This window comes from Haliotis rubra, unplaced genomic scaffold, assembly GCF_003918875.1.
Source record: "Haliotis rubra isolate DU_JTF1 unplaced genomic scaffold, ASM391887v1 Scf484, whole genome shotgun sequence".
NCBI lineage: Eukaryota > Metazoa > Mollusca > Gastropoda > Lepetellida > Haliotidae > Haliotis > Haliotis rubra.
In genome coordinates this window covers 41,469-63,935 of record NW_025767173.1, presented here as the reverse complement: position 1 = coordinate 63,935, position 22,467 = coordinate 41,469, and the positions used below count along the sequence as shown (strand labels likewise).

Genomic DNA, 22,467 nt, shown 5'->3' with positions numbered 1-22,467 from the left:
GGATAGTTTAGGTTTAACCAGTTAAAAGTCGCAGAGAAACTGACACATGACAATTCAGGCTAACAAGGGACCCCTGATGACAAAGGCTATCGCTTTGGATGACGTAATGTTGTACATGTCTACATAATGTACCGAAATCGTCACAGTCCAGAAGTCTAAGAATTCAACAGTCTAAAAGTTCTTTATCGCGCCGTGCACAGCCACATCCTTGTTCATGATGATTGTAAGGAGAGGCGGTCTATATATAATCGAGTCTGGACCAGACAATCCAGTGATCAACAGCATGAGCATCGCACTGCGCAAATGGGACCGATTACATGTGTCAAGGAGCCTGACCACCCGATCCTGTTAGTCGCCTTTTTACGACAAGCATGGGTTACTGAAGGTTAATTTTAACCCGAACCGTCACGGGTATTGTTCTAGGGAGGGGTGTGTGGTGGGGTGTCATCATTTTTGTACATGACATGCAGGGAGACTTTTTTGTTCATAAAATTTAGGGTGGTGGGGGTGGTGGGGTCACTCACATTGTACATGCCTCACCATAATCATCATCATCATCATCCTCTCCCACACTCCACACCCAGGCCATAAATTATGAACAACCCCTAATGCCACCTTTAGTTCGCGTTATAATTGTTGTCATGCTCTATAACCCCAGGACAAACGTGTTGGAATACCTACACTAGGGTAGTTTATAGAATGATCGTGCTGGAGTTATAGATGATGGAGTGTTGATAGTCTAATCCATATCGACAAATTTAAAGACTCTGTATGGAAACTGTCAAAACAGTATAGCATTGATCAGTATAATGCTGAATTGGCTCGCCGCATGAGGGTAATTCTTGGAAAATACACAGCAGAAAAGTTCAATCTTATCTTTTTGGCCACCGAGGAAAAACTATATCTCAAAAAGAAAAACTTTCACAATACCGTTCATAAGAGAAAGTCTATGGTAATTGAATCGTGCTTTCCTAATCAAAAGTACATGAACGATTCGAAATTTGAAAGACTGAAGACTGCTTTAACAGCCGCAGTTGCAAGAACAAGGATCCCAATGTCATCTAAAGAAAGTGAAGTAGGAGCGTTCTGGGTTTTGGAGAAAGAACAGTTGTCAATGTTACTTGACAATATTGATCTGCACCAACCATCAGACGTGTCTGAATCACAACCTGGGAAAACTGTGTTCATGTTCGAAGCTGCCCACCGACTGGAACGCAGCGGAAAAACACTACTTATCTGTGACAGCATGGAGGAAAACACTAAAAGAAAGTAGGTTTGTATACTAGAGGTAATTTGCTCCATCAGAGAAAAAGTGAATTATTGTAATGGGCATGACATATTGAGCTGGTTGTTTTACATATAGCTTCGTTCTTCAAGAATGGGTTGACTGGGGCTAAGCGATCATACATGCTAGGTACTTTGTATATTCAATAGGTTTAGTGGCTTAGCCTAGTGTTGGGTCTTATAGCTAACGAACATTCTAACACGCAATCTCTGTGTGATGGGATGGTCAGAGATAAGGAGTGTGAATATGCCTATTTTCAGCCATGCTCACGATGAAGTGACAATCGAGACTATAGAATCTTTCCGCCAGTCTCGTCAGGACTTGACACAGTTTAGGCACATCATGGTATCCGCCACAGCTCACAAACTGGAGGCAATTGAGGACAAGCTGAAGGCAATTCCTACTCCGATATGGAGGATCTACGAACGCGATGAAGGTTAGTATCACAGATTATGTCATACCTGTGAAAACAATTGTATCATAACGCGTATTCTAAATTATTGGCTGATGCCTTTTTCATTTCAGTGTTGTGAGTTTATAGCTAAAATATTATCATTTGCATGTTGCCTTCTTCAAAGTCAAAATGCAGCTCGCTGATGACTACTCACTGAAATAAATGTTCGCATTTGTGTTTCAGTTCCCACAGAAACCGTGCGTGTTGTGCTCCTGGGCTACGCTAAGACAGGGAAAAATCTCCTTGCCAATACAATTGCAGGCGAGAAACTGTTCGAAGCTGGATTACTCAAACCTACAACAGTATGTCAAGAGAAACGGGCAAGCGTGGATAACATGACATTTCAGATAATGGACACACCAGGTTTTTCCTTGCACAACAGACAGAACATTCAGACTACTGTTGAGGAGTTGGTGAGCAGGGCAAGCTCCACTGATGCTTTCTTGCTTGTTGTAAAGGCATCGCCAATAACATATGAAGAGGACCTGCTCTTCAAACATGCCAGCGCAATTGCTAGGAAGACAATATCACACAAGATAGTGGTTGTGTTCACAACACTAGATGACGATATCACTTTGAAGGGATATCTCAAGAACATTCCCAGTTTCCTGAAAGAATTTCTCCAGTTCTGCCAGATGGCGAATGATCAAATACAAGACCTGTTGAGGGCAACAGCCAAGATACAAAGTACGCATGTGCAAGAGCAACAGATGAGAAGAATACCTCACAAACTGACTGCAGCCATCCGTGAACTAGAGAAACGTTACAGGGACAACTTGACACGGCAAATTCAACAGATGCAAATAATCCTCTGATCGCGTTGTGGGCGTGAATATACAGTCGTTAGGCACCAACTTCCGGGAAATGGAACTTTACACACATTTAGAGGACGCACACTTTTCCGGACCAAGGATATCCGGAAACCTCGCCTATCCGACGATTTCTACTTGAAGTGGAATACATACTACATAGAATGCTTCATTTATCAGAAAATTTAGTGAATTGTAATTGCCAAGGTTGCCAAATACACAGTGTGGAATATGCTTGTTTTGCAATTTTGCATCTAGCAACATTTTTTAATTTTTTTATGAAAACTGTTCATCGTATATCTCGACTTTTGTTCTTAACATATTGTAATAGTTTAATTGAAATATTCAATATTGTTTACATAAATGGTTACGTGAACGTAATTACATTATGGTCATTCTTATTTCAAATATATACAGTAAATAATCCAACTAAAATAACATTTTCATTTCTGATATAATAATTGTTTCTTATATATTTTATTCCGACCATCCCATCAGCTTTCCGTGTGTTATATTATTTAGTATTTGTATTACCAATTCACCGGTAGACTGAACGAAAACATATGGGCAGTTTATAGCCATTTTTGTTTTTGTTTGCGAGATAACACGCGGTAATCTTTGCCCTTGTATATACAGAAATCCCAGGTAGGACAGGAAATGCAACTAAAACTGATATGTCATCACGGTTGCTGATGTTTTGTGTCAAGTTGTACATTATTATGGACCGAGGTCGTTGTCAGCCGCTCGTTCACCTGACTTCGCAGAAGGGACGCTACTCTGAGCATCAGATATTGGCACCATAAGCGTATATGGCCTAGAAAGCCATGAAAGCTATCTTTACCCACTCTTATTGAGGTTTGGGAAAGGGGCGAGTGGTGACGATTGCAAGGACCAGTGTTAAATGTTTCTATTTTGTTCACTTTGTCACATCAGTATTATTGTGCCTCGACGATGCAATAATCTGGATTTTGACTCATACGATCAATATTGAAGTTCACTCGTTTTTTACAATCATGCCTGGCTGAATAAATGAAACGATAAAGTCACTTATGTCGAACGATTAATAGTTCACTATTTATTAGCCTTGGTTCTGTTATGTTTAATGAGATTAACACGCTTGGAATGAACTTCCATGAAAAATTGATTTTGAAAGAGGTATATTTGGGCACAACCATTCGTCACCATTCGCCCCTTTCCGTAAACTCCAGGAATACTCGTGCCCTCTCGATGCTGTGTTGTGTGTGAAAATATGACAAACAAATCAGAACGCGCGGAATGATTGCATGTACTTTGATATAAGTAATCTCAAGTACTTAAATCGTTTTTGGCATTGTATGAATGTTTAAAAAAACTATCAAAAATTATGTATCTCCATGTTTAAAGTACACAGGATATACCTAACAGAATTCTCTTGGCTCATGTGGTTACTTTTATTTATAAGGATAATGCCATGGACAGTGAGGTATACAAAAATACGCACGTGCGTTTGTTTACATAACGGCTTTCTAATTGTGTGTATTTCTGACGATCTTGCGGGTATGTTTTGGAGATTTTACGTGCGCTTTTCAAACATTTTTAGAAAATAATAATTATAATTCACTTCAAGTTTCAAAGCAATAATATTACATCTGTTAATAACAAATCAACTTTAATCTTTATAATTGGGCTCTAACGTCCATGGTCCCCAGTACGATGATCTACTTTCAGTTGTTGGCGATCTATAGCCAGTGTTTTCATACTGTATTGTCAAAAAATGCTATTTGTTTTAACTTAACATGCTAGTTTTGTTGTTTAGGTGTTTTATTGTACTTTGGCGACATGTTTTATCATATACACATATTCTTTATCAACGTCAAAATTGTTTTCTTCACGATATGGATGAAACTCTGCCGATGTGACATTAAATCTTAATTCACTCACTCTTGTTTAACGTAGTTCTGATGTTCATGTGCCAGTTTGAAGTCCTTCCAGAGGGGCACGCGTCGATATTCGGCTTGTGTCGGAATAATACGAGTTGGTCACGGTTGGGCACAACTAATGTTTTGGCTGAAGGCTGATATATGTACACGTCGAGTTTGACCCCCAGAGTTCATTCTACTTAAATACAGAAATATGCATTGATACCATATCTGTGATGCTTTAAAGAGTGGGATGTTTCTGGATTGGGAATAAATTGTCACTACAGTCATACTTGGACCACAGAACAAGCAAGAGAAAAGGATTCAGCCATGTATTGTCTAGCATTAATGTAGTAAAGTTGCTTGAACTGACACCAGGTAATGGAAAATCTCGTGAGCGGTTGTACGTGTACAAAGAAGACAATGATCACCATCGTTTCATCAGCAAATTACCGTGAAGATCCGGGTTAGAATTGATCTTCAGCAACCATGCTGATTAGTTTCAAGACGTGTAAAAGGTGACCCAGTCATCTCAGGAACTACAAGTTCCTGTACAGAGTTGTTTCCCTTAGGTTTGTATGTTTGATGTTTGATATTCAAACTATGTGTCTCTAGTCTGTAAACAGACGATCCAGTGATCGACACCCGTGAAGATCCGAGTTAGAATGAACCTTCAGTAACCCATGCTGGTCGTAAGAGGCGACTAACGGGATCGGGTGGTCAGACTCGCTGACATCGTTAACACATGTCATAGGTTCCCAATTGCGCAGATCGGTGCTCATATTGTTGATCACTGGATTGTCTCGTTCAGACTCGATTATTTACAGACCACCCCCCATATCACTGGAATAGTGCTGAGTGCGGCGTAAAACTAAACTCACTCACTCACTCCAGTGATCGACATCATGAGAATCAATCTAAAAATAATTGGAAACGATGACGTGTCAAGAAAGACAGCGAATCTGACCAGTCAATCTCATGACATGTATGAGTGGCTAAAGACCAATTCTAACCCGGATTTTCAAGGGTGTTATGATCGGGCGTGCGAGAAAACTATTATCTTTGGTTCGAGTCCCTGTTGTCCTGACCGCTGGGTTTCACTGTAAGACCTGCATTATCTGCTATCTCCTCCCACGTCATTCTGACACGGCGTAATACAACTGGAAAAATATTTTTAAAGTTTTTAAAAGATAAAAGACAGGCAGACATGACTCTGATAAACAGTCGTTTTGGCGGTCCTCATACGTCATTATTATTTGTATTACTTATACAAACACTGACCTCAAATGAGGTTTGTATTTCAAAATCAGCATACAGCGACGTACAAATTAACATGGGGAACGGCGATTAAGTTTTATTCGTAGCTATTATGGCAGCTATTAATCACTGAAAACAGACCAAATATGGTGAGTAGGAGAGACTGGCACACATATAACGGTACACTGGTATATACAAAGGGTTATTTTCCTGTGACAAATATTAGATTTGTGCTCACATTGATCATAACTGTAATAATGGAAACCTTTGAACTACGTTGTCAGTTCACTTAAGATATTGTAATGCATGGGGCTCTGGGTTCCGATCTACAAAGCGTTCGTAGCGTTAATTATTAATCATTTCATTCAAGCCAACCACCTACTGTAGTACAATGAAATAAACATACTGTACATTCAGTTTCTCTTTGGAGCCGATGGTGACCAGTTGTATGGTTAAGGAAGGATAACAATGTATGGATGTTCAACTTCTTTATTACAGCGACTTTTCTGTTGTAACGCCGTTATCAAGCAAGTGATGATCAGAATAAGGATGGAAAGGCATATGTACAAGTGTTAAGCATCAACTCATCAACATTCAGTCTCAATCCATTGTCTATACTACAGGCTTCACGGACTATAATCTGATCTTAAACATAACGTAGTTAACTAGCTTCCCCACGCTATTGTAGCCCTAGTTCCCACTGTAACATGACTCCCTCGCTCTATGTACGACGTATATATTGTTGTCCTTCGTTAGTGCTCCAGTTTCTTAAAGCCTCTAAAGGATGTCAGTTCTCTGGCTGGAAGCAGCTTCTCTTGAAAACATAAATCCATCTAGAATCTCTTCTCCTCAACATGTCACACAACCAATTCAACAACCGGATACTTCCAAGTATAGGGTATACTGAAATATCAACAAGAACAGGCCATCAAACACATTTCTGTAAATATGTTTACTATATGTATTTAAATGAGTGTTAATTGATCATATAAAGAATGTTGGTATTATTTGATACCCTGTCTGATGTCCTGTATTTATGACATTATGATGAAAACAAGCTCGCACAGAATTAGTATGATGTTTTTGATTACGATAAAATTCTTACACTAAGGAATGGCACCTAATACCAAAACAACGAAACCGGGAAGAATGTGCATACACGTATACGCACACCGCTGTATATAATCAGGATGCACGTGCATACACGTATACACACACTACTGTATGGAACCATTATGAATGTGCATGCACGAATACGCACACTGCTGTATGAAACAAAGAAGAATGTGCATGCCTGTATACGTTCACCGCTGTATGACATCAATATGAATGTGCATGCACGTATACACACACAGCTGTATGAAACCATTATAAATGTGCATGCACGCATACACACACTACTGTATGAAACCAATATGAATGTGCATGCACGTATACACACACTACTGTATGAAACCATTATGAATGTGCATGCACACATACACACACTCCTGTACGAAACCAGGATGAATGTGCATGCACGTATACTCATACTCCTGTATGAAACCAATATGAATGTGCTACACGCATACACACATACCTGTATGAATCCAATATAAATGTGCATGCACATATACACACACTCCTGTATGAAACCAGGATAAAAGTGCATGAACGTATAAACACATTCTTATATGAAAACAGGATGAATGTGTATGCACGTAAACACACACCCCTGCACGACATAAATATGAATGTGCATGCAGGTATACACACACAGCTGTATGAAACCAATATGAATGTGCATGCACGTATACACAAAATCGTTTATGAAACCAGGATGAATGTGCATGCACATATACACACTCAGCTGCATGAAACCAATATGAATGTGCATGCACGTATGCACACGCTCATGTATGAAAGCAATATGAATGTAGATGCTCGTATAGACACACTCCTGTATGAAACCACGATGAATGTGCATGCACGTATACGCACACCGCTGTATGAAACCAGGAAGAATGCGCATACATGTATACGTGCACCGCTGTAAGAAATCAATATGAATGTGCATGCACGTATTTGCACACCGCTGTATGAAACCAGGAAGAATGTGCATGTCTGTATACGTTCACCGCTGTATGAAACCATTATGAATGTGCATGCACGTATACACACACTACTGTATGAAACCTGGATGAATGTGCATGCACGTATACACACACTCCTGTATGAAACCAATATGAATGCACATGCACATACAAACACACTCCTGTATGAAACCAATATATGTGCATGCACGTATACGCACACCGCTGTATGAAACCAATATGAACGTGCATGCACGTATACACACCCCCCCCCCTGTATGAAACCAGGATGAATGTGCATGCACGTATACTCACGTCTCTGTATGAAACCAGGATGAATGTGCATGCACGTATACGCACACCACTCTGTGTGTGTGTGTGTGTGTGTGTGTGTGTGTGTGTATATATATATGTATATATATTGCATAGATAAATATAAACAGAATGCCTCTTTCTCCAACATGTTTCGTTCTTTACTCTTCAGGGAGATTGTAGCGGTTACAGTATGACGTCATTACATATATATTGTTACGTCATAATAGGGACAACATTCTAGCGCGACAAGGTCACAGCTTGCAATGGTTTAACATTGGTTTGTACTTGTCTATGAAGTAGTGTTCTTTTAAAATTCGTTTTACTTTGTCCGAATTTTAAACTTGATAAAAAGGAAATATTGTAAATTTAATATCGTTTCCTTTCGCACAGACATCTAGATGTTCACTCAGTGGGACACATCGGGTTTCAGGACACTTTATTTGTTGTTTGTGGACACGAACCCGGGCTCTAAAATTTCCTGATTGACCAATATACTGTTCATTACAGCCTGTGCATGTTATGACATATATTATGTTTTTGCAAGAGCAGTCAAAATTCTGTTTTACATAGAATTCTCCGTGTCTCGTGAAAGTTACAGAGTGTCCTTCAACAATATGTCGACACGTTCCACAGTTACCTCTGTTGCATCTAGACACAGTAGGATTTGGTAAATTCTGTTTCTTTACAATAAATTTGGCTTTTGTTAGTATCTTTTTTAAGATTCTGATTTTGTCTTTTGCTATTTATTATTTTTCTAGATTTCAGCATTGATTTCAGTTTATCATCTTGTTCTAAGAATTTACATCTATCGGGTACTCCCATTAAAGTAGTTAAGAAGGCTAAATTTGTGGGTATCATATTTGACCATCATCTTACGTTTTTACCTCATATTAAATATCTTAAGGCAAAATGTCTGAAGGCATTAGATATATTAAAGTCGTCTCCAATGCTAAGTGGGGAGGTGATCAGTCGACCCTCCTTCACTTGTACACAGCACTAATTCGTTCCAAACTTGATTATGGTTCGATCGTGTATGGTGGAACCTGCAAAAGTAACTTAAATCTATTAGATTCTGTCCACTACCAAGGTCTAAGACTTTGTCTTGGATCCTTTAAAACCTCTCCCATTGATAGTCTATATGTTGAGGCCGATGAGCCATCTTTAACACTTCGCCGTATCAAATTGTCTTTACAATATGTCACAAAGTTATCTTCTAATGAATCCAATCCTGCTCACAACTGCGTTTTTCACCCTCTTTATGAGGATTTGTACAATAAAAAAACTGCCCTTGTTCCACCTCTTGGGATACGAATCCAACAATATATTTCTGCTGCCGGCATTGAGTTGGAGAATATATCTCCTTCCCGTCTTCTTTCTTCTCCTCCTTGGCAATTGGTTAAGCCACACGTTGACCTAACATTAACTATATTTAAAAAATTAGAAACAAATGACTTACAGTATAAGCAAGAATTTAGTCAACTACGAAATAAATATAATACATACAAATCCTTATTTACGGATGGGTCAAAGGATGGTGGCGCAGTGGCATGTGCCACTGTCATTGGATCCCGAACAATATCTTCTAGAATACCGGATAACAGCTCTATATTTACCGTAGAAGCAAACGCCATCTTGACAGCTCTGAAATATATTCAAAGACATCCTAAACATAAACAATATATAATATTTTCTGACTCTCTTTCTTGCCTTCAGGCTATTAAAAATCTATCTTGCAAACGTCCTTTTTTAATTGAAATAATCGAATTATATAATGAACTTGCTACTGGCCAATGCGACATCGTCTTCTGTTGGTTGCCCAGCCACGTTGGCATTTCTGGGAACACAATGGCTGATCTTGTTGCCAAGGCGGCACTCAACAAATCTGTGACACCACTTCTTATTCCATATTCTGATTATAAAGCTTGCATTAGAACTTACATCCGTGATCTGATGCAGAAGAAGTGGGACACCCCAAGTAGGTATTAATAAATTACATGAAATAAAACCCTATATTGGTTATACCTACTTGGGTTGTCAGTCCAGATTTGAAGAGGTCATCATGCGACGATGTCGTATTGGCCACACTAGATACACGCATGCGTACCTATTGAAAAGTGAGGATCCTCCGTTTTGTATCCCTTGTGATGAGAAAACCACGGTCAAGCATGTCCTGCTTGACTGTGTTGAATTCTCCATCATAAGGGATAAATACTTCAACGTGAAAACAGTTAAGGATCTTTTTACTACTGTTAATTCTCATTTAATTATTGGATATTTAAAACAAATTGATTTAATGAATGAATTTTGAATAATATGCTGTGTACATATCTGTATTTTAATTATTGGTAGATTTGATTAGTAACTTAGATTGTTGGTGGCTGTACCCTCAAAGGGGGGTTGAAGTAGCGTAAAATTATTGTCCTCCTGAGAGGGTACGTAAGTCCCAAAACATTTCTAGTGCATTTAAGTATACCAGGTGTTTTAATCGTAGTGTTTTTGTCATTTTAATGTATGGCTAATTCTCGGTATAAACGCCAACAGCTGAACGGATGGTGTAAATCCAGCTAGGGTCCATGCAGGTAGCAAAAGTAATATAAGTCCCCATGGCTCCTATTATGGTGATCTACCTTCAGTTGTTGGCGATCTATAGCCCATTTTTACATTGTATTGTCTTCTTTCATTGGAATATTTTAGCTTTGTATGCTAGTTGTATATTCATATCTGTGATTGTCTAGTATTTTTACTGTCCTTCGTCGGCAGGTTTTTATAGTATCTATATATATATTCTATTTCTTAATGTCAAATGTTCTCGTCACGATATGGCTGAAATATTGCCGATGTGACGTTAAATAATAACTCACTCACTCACTTGTTCTAAGATGCACATATTTGTTTTTATGTTCTGGAAAACATTTGGGTTCAACGGATTATAATTAGATACAAAAGCAATTACTTTTTCCTCATTGGTTTGTTTCATCGTTCCTGTCAAAAGATCGTCTCTATATATTCCGCCTTCAACAAGAGATTTTGGATATTCCCGTAATAGTAAAACCGTCCTAAGTTCATTTAGTCTTTGATTGCGGGTGTCTTGGTTTAAAACTATTGTACATATTCTTCGTGCCAGGTTATATGGAAGACTTCTTTTGGTGTGGCTCGGATGACAAGGGAGATTTGAAACTCCGACCTATAATTGCAGGCCCAGCGTGTGCTACACATAGACTAAGTAATTTCATTGATATTTTATTGAAACCAATCTCATCAAATGTTAAAAGTTTTACTCGTGACACCATGCATTTCCTTTCCTCTTTACCACAAAATGTTAATGAAACAAGCAAACTTGTAACTTTTGATGTAAAAAAATTGTATTCAAATATCCCACATAGCCTAGGAATTAAAGCGTTGGATTATTGGTTAAACCGTTGTGAAGAACACATACCTAAGCGAATTTCAAAGTCATTCATTTTGGAAAGCGTTGAATTCATCTTAAAAAACAATATTTTCTTTTTCGACGATAAGTACTATAAACAGATTTAAGGAACAGCCATGGGAACCAAAATGGCGCCGACTTATGCGACGCTTGTCTTAGGACATCTGGAGGAAAGGTTCAAGCATAAAATCAGTCAAATTCTTGGAGAGGATGTTGCCCATTATTTCATGGAAAACTAGAAAAGATTTCTAGACGACTGCTTCGTAATTTGGCCATATTCTGAGGAGAAACTAAATACATTTTACGAACTATTAAATAGCATGGACGAAAATCTTGTTTTCACTATGGAGGCAGATGAAACTAAAACAGCTTTCTTAGATACAATGGTCATCAAATCGGGACGGAAATTGGACACAGATATCTTCTACAAACCTACAGATACGAAACAATATTTAAACTTCAAATCTTGTCATCCGAGCCACACCAAAAGAAGTCTTCCATATAACCTGGCACGAAGAATATGTACAATAGTTTCAAACCAAGACACCCGCAATCAAAGACTAAATGAACTTAGGACGGTTTTACTATTACGGGAATATCCAAAATCTCTTGTTGAAGGCGGAATATATAAAGAGTTACAGCTTAATTGAGACGATCTTTTGACAAGAACGATGAAACAAACCAATGAGGAAAAAGTAATTGCTTTTGTATCTACTTATAATCCGTTGAACCCAAATGTTTTCCAGAACATAAAAACAAATATGTGCATCTTAGAACAAGATGAAAAACTGAAATCAATGCTGAAATCTAGAAAAATAATAAATAGCAAAAGACAAAATCAGAATCTTAAAAAAGATACTAACAAAAGCCAAATTTATTTTAAAGAAACAGAATTTATCAAATCCTACTGTGTCTAGATGCAACAGAGGTAACTGTGGAACGTGTCGACATATTGTTGAAGGACACTCTGTAACTTTCACGAGACACGGAGAATTCTATAATGTACACAGAATTTTGACTGCTCTTGCAAAAACATAATATATGTCATAACATGCACAGGCTGTAATGAACAGTATATTGGTTAATCAGAAAATTTTAGAGCCCGGGTTCGTGTCCACAAACAACAAATAAAGTGTCCTGAAACCCGATGTATCCCACTGAGTGAACATCTAGATGTCTGTGCGAATGGCAACTATATTAAATTTACAATATTTCCTTTTTATCAAGTTTAAAATTCGGACAAAGTAAAACGTATTTTAAAAGAACACTACTTCATAGACAAGTACAAACCAATGTTAAACCATTGCAAGTTGTGACCTTGTCGCGCTAGAATGTTGTCCCTATCATGACGTCACAATATATATGTAATGACGTCATACTGTAACCGCTACAATCTCCCTGAAGAGTAAAGAACGAAACATGTTGGAGAAAGAGGCATTCTGTTTTTATTTATCTATGCAATATTTATGACTGAACACCTGTACTACTTTGGACATTTTGTGTATGTATATATATATATACACATACATATGTATATAGTATGACCAGAAATTATTGAGAATTTTAGGAATATGTTTAATTGGATTTGTAGTATAAACAACCTTGACCAGCTATCAAGTGCTTAGTTTCATTCAAGAGAGACAACGCCGTTAATCCTTTTTATTAGTTTGTGAAGAGTTATCCCCCTTTGTTTACCTGCTAGCAGACGACATTTTCAGTGATCCTCAGTATGGATGATTTAGAGAAGAGGAAGTTGATTTTAGAGTTTTATAACAAGGACAAAAGATCACCTTGATTTCAAGTAGAACAGGCTTTCCTTTGTCCACTGTTTATCGTGTTTTGAAAAGTATTGCAAATGGATATGGCATTGAGCATTGAGGCGCAGGTAGGCCCAGAAATTGACTGTCGGTTACAGGAGGCAGTTTTTAAAAACAAACGAAGGAGTTTAGAAAACTAAAGGCTGGATATGATTGATTGAGGAACCGTGGCTGTCTGTAAGGAGACAATTAGAAATTGTTGAATTTTCCAGCAGGACAACGACCCAAAACATCTTTCAAAGCATTCACAGGCCTGGTTTCGGACCCAAAATATGACATTATTAGATTGGCCAACCTATCGCCCTGACCTAAACCCAATAGAAAATGTTTGGGGACTTATGAAGGAAAGTGTCAATAAGAAAAAGCTGACAAATATTGCTGAAATGAAAGAAGAGGTGGTCCGATATTGGGACAGCATGGACCACGACTTTTTAACTTCTTCGATGAGTAGTATGCCCCGCCGCATTGAAGCCTGCATTGCTGCCCATGGTGACTTGACAAAAACACTAACTGTTCACCTGTCTTTGAATCTGGAGTTATGTTCTGGTAATATTCACATTTAATACGTGAGCAATGAGTGAAAAAAAATACAATCTTTAAATTCTCAGTAATTTCTGGTTGTACTGTATATATATATATATATATATATATATATATATATATATACACATATGTGTGTGTGTGTGTGTGTGTGTATTGCGGAAAATTCCACAAGGATGGCAAAGAACTTGTTTTACAAATGATGTTTCAAAATTGTTTAAAATGGTGTAGGTACAGCCTTGATAATTTGCAAGCAAGCGTAGTTAAACTTAATTATAACATGCTAAAGAATATTACAAAGGAATGCACGTGCTAAGTAAAAATGAATTTGCAAATGACAAGATGGTTTTCGATGGTCTTGAGCGAGTGAGTTTAGTTTTACATCTCTTTTAGCAATGTTTCAGCAATATCACGGTGTGCGACACCAGTAATGGGCTTCACACATTGTACCCATGCGGGGAATGTAACCAGGACCTTCGGCGTGTCGAGCGAACGCTTTAACCGGTAGGCAATACCACGGCCTCCCGAAGTGCTTGAACCGTGTTGTAAACCTTCTAAGTTGTTGTATGTGGCACATCCGAACATTGTTACAGTAATAAGCATATATGACGTCTTTGTTTAAACGTGCTATGATTATGTAAGGAATGGACAGTTGGTTGTGATTTATTCATTGTCGTTTTACCAGGATATCGATAGACTTACACATCCATTAGATGAGACTTTTTTCTGTTCTGATACTCGACTGAAATGACTTAAATGTTAATGTGTCGCCAGTAGGTCTAGAACCAATATCGTGTCATTTGAAGGCGTGTACTCGCTTATCAGGGATTAGAATTACGAATCACCATACTTGTTGTATTTGGTTGTGTGGCACAATAAACGAGTTTCACTGAACCAAAGAGCACTTGCATCCTATGCCAGTTTCTTCGGCTATATGCCGTGCTTAGTAGTAATAGCCCACAAGGTACGTGCATATACAACTACATCATTCTTGAGATAAACATGTTATGATCTATATATAAAATATTGCAATAAGGCTTATCCCAAATATTTTAAATGTCTATAAGGTTAACCATAATATTATTAGAACAGATGAATGAAAGTCTGCCCTCAGCGACGTCGGGTACTACTTTTATTACCAGACATGCAAACATGTGTAAATATCCATTGAGAGTTTCCAAAGCAGAGAGTTTTAATATATACAGCTACACAAAAAGCCGGATGGCGAGAGACACCTGGGTATTGTCAGTGCTCAATGAATTTTGAATATATTGAATTTGTCCCCCACTGGGTGTGGATTATTCGGCTGCTCGTCCATGAGTAATACGGGCGTTTTGACATGCGTAGAAGTAGAAAAGGAACGAAGCTGCTTCGTTCATATAACGAGACTGTACATGTCTTTAAAGACTAGAGACTGATTTTGTAAAATGTGCCTTCAGCTCTTTTTTAATGAACCGGCTGTCAGGTTACTTTGATATCACGCTTTCTCTCACACTGGGGATACCATGCACCTCCTCGTCATAGAGATAAATTGTGTGTCAGAGGTAGTTGTGTTCATATGTGTCTCAGCGTAAAGCTGTATCTATAGGAATCATACACCAAGTCTATATTGTTCCAAACCGGAAACGTTTACATCATATCTATGAGATACGGATAAGTATGTTCGAGGTAGCTGTGTATACATTTGTACGCGTGTACACATGTACCACCGTTATACATCTGTAGTGAGTGAGTGAGTGAGTTAATTAGTTTTATGCCACACAGCTATATTCCAGCTATATGATGGCGGCCTGTTAATAATTGAGTCTGGATCAGACAATCCAGTGATCAGCAGCATGAGCATCGATCTACGCAACTGGGATATGATGACATGTGTCAACCAAGCCAGCGAGTCTGACCACCCGACCCCGTTAGTCGCCCCTTACTCTCACAACTGTAGATGTTAAGCATTTAGGCCAGTATACCAGCTATTTAAACGTAACCAAGCATTGACGTTCTCTACAGTAATGCCTATCTTCCACTGCTAAATTTTACCATCCTTCTTTATGGCTCCGAGATATGGGGAACACTATACAATGAAACAATTGAAAAGGTCTATACCGCATTCCTTAAACGATTCATATCTGTTGGGAAATTTGCATCAAACAAAGCAATATTGGGTGAAACAGGTCGCTGCAGTGTGTTTGTGTATACCAGAATGAGAGTAGTCAAATACTGGTTGAAACTACTACGAATGGACTCCTTTAGATATCCAAGGCAGAGCTATCTTCTTCTTAAATCTTTAGACAATAATGGAAGACATAACTGGGTGTCGGACGTTAGATCTCTGCTCTTTTCAGCAGGTATTTTATCAGCACTTTCAAACAAAGGTTACAGGATATCTTTATCCAGGATTGGCATCTGTCTATTTCTACCTCAAGTTATCTGTCATTATACTCTGGATTTAAAACTGATTTTAACACAGAAACATATATTACCTGTCTCCAAGACAAGTCTTTGGTACTTGCATTCTGTGAACAGTACGACTATAACATCTGCTGTGAACATTGCATGGATCCCAACATCGAAGATGAAGTTCACATACTATTTTCCTGTCCAAAATACTCTGCACTCCGAATGAAATATTTACCTTGGTTAACCATCGTTTTGTCAAACAAATGTAACTTCTTCAAACTTTATTCTTCACAAAATCCACAAACAATCAAATTACTATCATTATATCTGAAGCATCTATTTAATGCACGCCGTTCTTAATTATAAGTTTTGTTTATTATATCACATCCACGTGACAAAATAATATGTTCTGGTGTAATTGTACCTTAGGTATTGAATAAACGAGTCTGAATCTGTATACGTTAAAGTCAGTTGTGTACATATGTGTCGGGGTCTACACGTGAACGTGTGCCAGTTTAATACATCTGCGTATGACAAAAGTACTTGTATACATATGCATCTTTGTATGTGTCCCCTTGACAGCATATAGAGGACGAAAAGGCTTGTGATTATAACCTTCGTTCGGAACGCATACAAAACTGTTTGCATGGATCTTTTCGTCTCGACATAGCTTAGTGGCAGGAAGGTTGTTATTCATCTCTATGAATGTTATTTATAACGCCAGCGTGATATATGCGTCAGTATTAAACCAGGAAGTTCGACAACGCCGGGTAATGCATTGACACAGTAATCTTCGGGCGTATATTCTGGGGTGAACGTGTGTAACATTACATACAGTACAGGCCCTTTATGAATAGGTTGACGGTCATTTAGCAGTTTGGAATACACACAGCTTTCTGCAAAAGAACATTGCGGTTTCCAGCAATGTTCTAACAAAACCTTCAAACAAATACTAGGTCTAATCAGATTTTTGGGGAACATAAAAGACAAAATCGAATTACACATGCTGATATTGACAAAGTCCATGGATGTTCTTGACAGTAAAGCAATGTCCAGGCAAAAGTGAAAGGAGAAAGTAAATATCTAATCTGTGGGACCTTTGTTTATTTTACCATGTTATGTAATTGGTGTGTTGATAACATTAGTATCTCAATATTCAGATACCGTGATGGGTAATTGCTGGATGTCTTGTTCAAAGCTGGGAGTAGAATACCTAGACAAGAAGGCAGTATCCCCATGGGTACTATTTGTGTCCTGTTTCGCATAGGAATATGATTATATTGTTTACTCCGTTTTGTTAATCAAAGAAAAGGCACGTTGCCAAAAGGTGAAAGACTGAAATGTCCATACGACCTCATATATTTTGATAAACAATGCCAATATTAAGGAAAATCTTCGACTAATCCGTCAGGTTGGACATCTGAGAAACAACAGGAAAAACATATCAAGTGTCAAATCCTCATTTAATTTATGCATAGACATAGTTATTCCAATCATGGCGTTCCCCTCATATCGAACAACACGCCGTCCATATTTCTCAGTTGCTTGGAAACATTACATGTTGTTCAAATTGTATGAAAGGCAAACAATGGCATTGTCAACGGACGGCGTGGATCAGTCTTCATTACATCAGTCACTAGCTTTTGCCACATGTAGGATAATGGTCCTTTATTTTATAGACACATGTACATTGATATCTCACACACAGGTACAATATGTACAGCTGGACAGGGTCTCATAATAAATTACACCAAGCACTCATTCACAGATACCTCAAAAGTGTCTGGATAGGTACATTTCTAATAGACTGTCATATCCCATATATCGTCAAGGTGCGGAACACATATGATATTATTCTGCAGATCCTTGTGTAATAGTTTGTCATGTAACACAGAGGAAAACAGTCACTTCAGGGACATGGACAGGAAACATATCTACGTGAACACTGTCTCTTTCTGAAACATACCATCTTTCCATGTGTCTTTATGGCCAACCCTTAAGACAGATCTGACCATGTCCAGGACAGTTATTTTTGCAGGTGCCCTTTTCACTAACCGATCATTGTATTTCCTCCCAACTTATTACCTGTATAGAAATTGAAAGGGTTTTGTAGCTTTCATTTCTATTATTCGTAAATTTGTCTTGATCTTATCTGTTTAAAGTGCTTGTTTATTCCAATATACAACATGCTATCAGGCTGAATTTTAAAATAGAATCCAAAGGTGCATGACATGTGTTTAGAAATTAGGTTTTTTATTTTAAAGATGACATGTTAATACAGGCAGGAAGTCAAACTTAGCATTAATAAAGCCGATCCTTTAAACTAAGAGACATGATATCTAGGTGGTAGTTAAATAGCAAATCAAACACTAGAAGGCACTGATATACATATATGCATTAGAATTCATGCAAGTTGTGAAACACACGCATCTGGACTGCCTTATCTATTGCCAAGGCTTGGTAGCACCTGCTATCTTTCGGCACCACAGAGCAAGAGTACTTTACCCTCCTACAACAGGGAAACAGTTAACATGACCATGGATATGTTCTTCTTGTATTTATTTGGACTGGCTTGGATACAGCCGTTTACTGTGTCCCTGCAAACCGAACATATCAGAGTAAAAACTAACCACGTGTTGCATGTGATAGATGACATGTTTGTCGGTGTTAACATTGACAGCGGACGGCTGAGGTACAATCTGAAGTTTCATAATGTAAGGTAGGCATAACATCTGTGCAAACATGTCTGTTCATTTTGTTACATAGATTACGTTACTTGATAGATGGGGTTGTGGGCAAGTCCTGTTGATAGGTGGAAATGATTGAACATATATTTTAGGGTCAATAGAATCCATATTAATATAATGCGACAAAATGCGATGACTAACATAATTTTTGTCAGTTATATGTGAAATGTTTTGACCTTCTCTACACGCCTACCCTAAAATCTTTGGCGGTCTTTGAACTCTATTTTGATAGAGACTGCTTTACTGAACACTAAAGTTGTGAAATTTAGACACCAAAGGTTAGAACTGTTAAGATATTGCTAGACAAAAAGGGAAAAACCGAAGTCATCATTCTGGTTATAGATCCACATAGATAGGTTATGGATCACATAGATAGGTTATGGATCCACATCGATAAGTTATAGATCCATATAGATAGGTTATGGATCCACATCGGTAGGTTATGGATCCACATAGATAGGTTATAAATTCATATAGATAGGTTATGGATGACATAGATAGGTAATGGATGACATAGATAGGTTATGGATCCATATAGATAGGTTATGGATCCACATAGATAGGTTATGAAGATCCACATAGATAGGTCATGGATCCACATAGATAGGTTATAGAACACTGAGATAGGTTATGGATCACATAGATCGGTTATAGAACACATAGATGGGTTATGGATACACAGAGATCGGTAATAGATTCACATAGATAGGCTACGGATCCATATAGATAGGTTATGGATCCATAAAGATAGGTTACAGATCGAGATACATAGGTTATGGATCCACATAGATAGGTTATGGATCACATAGATAGGTTATAGAACACATAGATAGGTTATGGATACACAGAGATCGGTAATAGATTCACATAGATAGGTTATGGATCCATAAAGATAGGTTACAGATCCACATAGATAGGTTATGGATCCACATAAATAGGTTATGGATCACATAGATAGGTTATGGATCCACATAGGTTATGGATCCACATAGATAGGTTACAAGTTCATAAAGATAGGTTATGGATTCCATAGATAGGTTATGGATCAAATAGATAGGTTATGGATCACATAGATAGGTTATAGAACACATAGATGGGTTATGGATACACAGAGATCGGTAATAGATTCACATAGATAGGCTATGGATCCATATAGATAGGTTATGGATCCATAAAGATAGGTTACAGATCGAGATACATAGGTTATGGATCCACATAGATAGGTTATGGATCACATAGATAGGTTATAGAACACATAGATAGGTTATGGATACACAGAGATCGGTAATAGATTCACATAGATAGGTTATGGATCCATAAAGATAGGTTACAGATCCACATAGATAGGTTATGGATCCACATAAATAGGTTATGGATCACATAGATAGGTTATGGATCCACATAGGTTATGGATCCACATAGATAGGTTGCAAGTTCATAAAGATAGGTTATGGATTCCATAGATAGGTTATGGATCAAATAGATAGGTTATGGAACCATACAGATAGGTTATGGATCGACAAACATAGACTATGGATCCATATAGATAGGTAATTGATCCATATCGATAGGTTATGGATCACATAGATAGGTTATGGATCACATAGATAGGTTATGGATCCACATAGATAGGTTATGAAGATCCACATAGATAGGTCATGGATCCACATAGATAGGTTATAGAACACTGAGATAGGTTATGGATCACATAGATCGGTTATAGAACACATAGATGGGTTATGGATACACAGAGATCGGTAATAGATTCACATAGATAGGCTATGGATCCATATAGATAGGTTATGGATCCATAAAGATAGGTTACAGATCGAGATACATAGGTTATGGATCCACATAGATAGGTTATGGATCACATAGATAGGTTATAGAACACATAGATAGGTTATGGATACACAGAGATCGGTAATAGATTCACATAGATAGGTTATGGATCCATAAAGATAGGTTACAGATCCACATAGATAGGTTATGGATCCACATAAATAGGTTATGGATCACATAGATAGGTTATGGATCCACATAGGTTATGGATCCACATAGATAGGTTACAAGTTCATAAAGATAGGTTATGGATTCCATAGATAGGTTATGGATCAAATAGATAGGTTATGGATCACATAGATAGGTTATAGAACACATAGATGGGTTATGGATACACAGAGATCGGTAATAGATTCACATAGATAGGCTATGGATCCATATAGATAGGTTATGGATCCATAAAGATAGGTTACAGATCGAGATACATAGGTTATGGATCCACATAGATAGGTTATGGATCACATAGATAGGTTATAGAACACATAGATAGGTTATGGATACACAGAGATCGGTAATAGATTCACATAGATAGGTTATGGATCCATAAAGATAGGTTACAGATCCACATAGATAGGTTATGGATCCACATAAATAGGTTATGGATCACATAGATAGGTTATGGATCCACATAGGTTATGGATCCACATAGATAGGTTGCAAGTTCATAAAGATAGGTTATGGATTCCATAGATAGGTTATGGATCAAATAGATAGGTTATGGAACCATACAGATAGGTTATGGATCGACATACATAGACTATGGATCCATATAGATAGGTAATTGATCCATATCGATAGGTTATGGATCACATAGATAGGTTATGGATCACATAGATAGGTTATGGATCACATAGATAGGTTATGGATCACATAGATAGGTTATGGATCGACATACATAGACTATGGATCCATATCGATAGGTCATGGATTCATATAGATAGGTTATGGATCACATAGATAGGTCATGGTTCCAGATAGATAGCTTAGAGGTCCAAATAGATAGGTTATGGATCCACATCGATAGGTTATGGATCCACATAGATAGGTTATGGATCCAGATAAATAGCTTAGAGGTCCAAATAGATAGGTTATGAATCACATAGATATGTTTTGGATCCACATCGATAGGTTATGGATCCATATAGATAGATTATGGATCACATAGATAGGTCATGGATCAAACAGATAGGTTATGAATCCACATAGATAGGTTATGGATCCACATCGATAGGTTATGGATCCACATAGATAGGTTATAAATTCATATAGATAGGTTATGGATGACATAGATAGGTAATGGATGACATAGATAGGTTATGGATCCATATAGATAGGTTATGGATCCACATAGATAGGTTATGAAGATCCACATAGATAGGTCATGGATCCACATAGATAGGTTATAGAACACTGAGATAGGTTATGGATCACATAGATAGGTTATAGATCACATAGATAGGTTATAGAACACATAGATAGGTTATGGATCCATAAAGATAGGTTACAGATCCACATAGATAGGTTATGGATCCACATAAATAGGTTATGGATCACATAGATAGGTTATGGATCCACATAGATAGGTTATGGATCCACATAGATAGGTTATA

The 22,467-nt window shown here is 37.7% G+C and overlaps 3 protein-coding genes across 5 annotated transcripts in view; 2 read left to right on the top strand and 1 right to left on the bottom strand.

The window, feature by feature from the left end:
* Positions 1-22,467, bottom strand: part of LOC124291165 (toll-like receptor 4) — a 71,850-nt gene that overhangs the window by 11,412 nt on the left and 37,971 nt on the right. The window lies entirely within an intron of this gene.
* Positions 1-22,467, top strand: part of LOC124291175 (heparanase-like) — a 53,067-nt gene that overhangs the window by 23,911 nt on the left and 6,689 nt on the right. The window lies entirely within an intron of this gene.
* LOC124291168 (GTPase IMAP family member 9-like) lies at positions 1,564-2,768 on the top strand. The gene is made up of 2 exons (XM_046728104.1): positions 1,564-1,721; positions 1,923-2,768. The coding sequence occupies exons 1-2, from the start codon at positions 1,628-1,630 to the stop codon at positions 2,552-2,554; spliced, it is 726 nt and encodes a 241-aa protein (XP_046584060.1). The 5' UTR covers positions 1,564-1,627; the 3' UTR covers positions 2,555-2,768.

Bases quoted from the DNA above. Each gene is read 5' to 3' on its own strand.
- LOC124291168 (XM_046728104.1), top strand. From the start codon at position 1,628: ATGGTATCCGCCACAGCTCACAAACTGGAGGCAATTGAGGACAAGCTG. The intron at 1,722-1,922 runs GTTAGTATCACA...TTTGTGTTTCAG, and splicing joins GATCTACGAACGCGATGAAG to TTCCCACAGAAACCGTGCGT.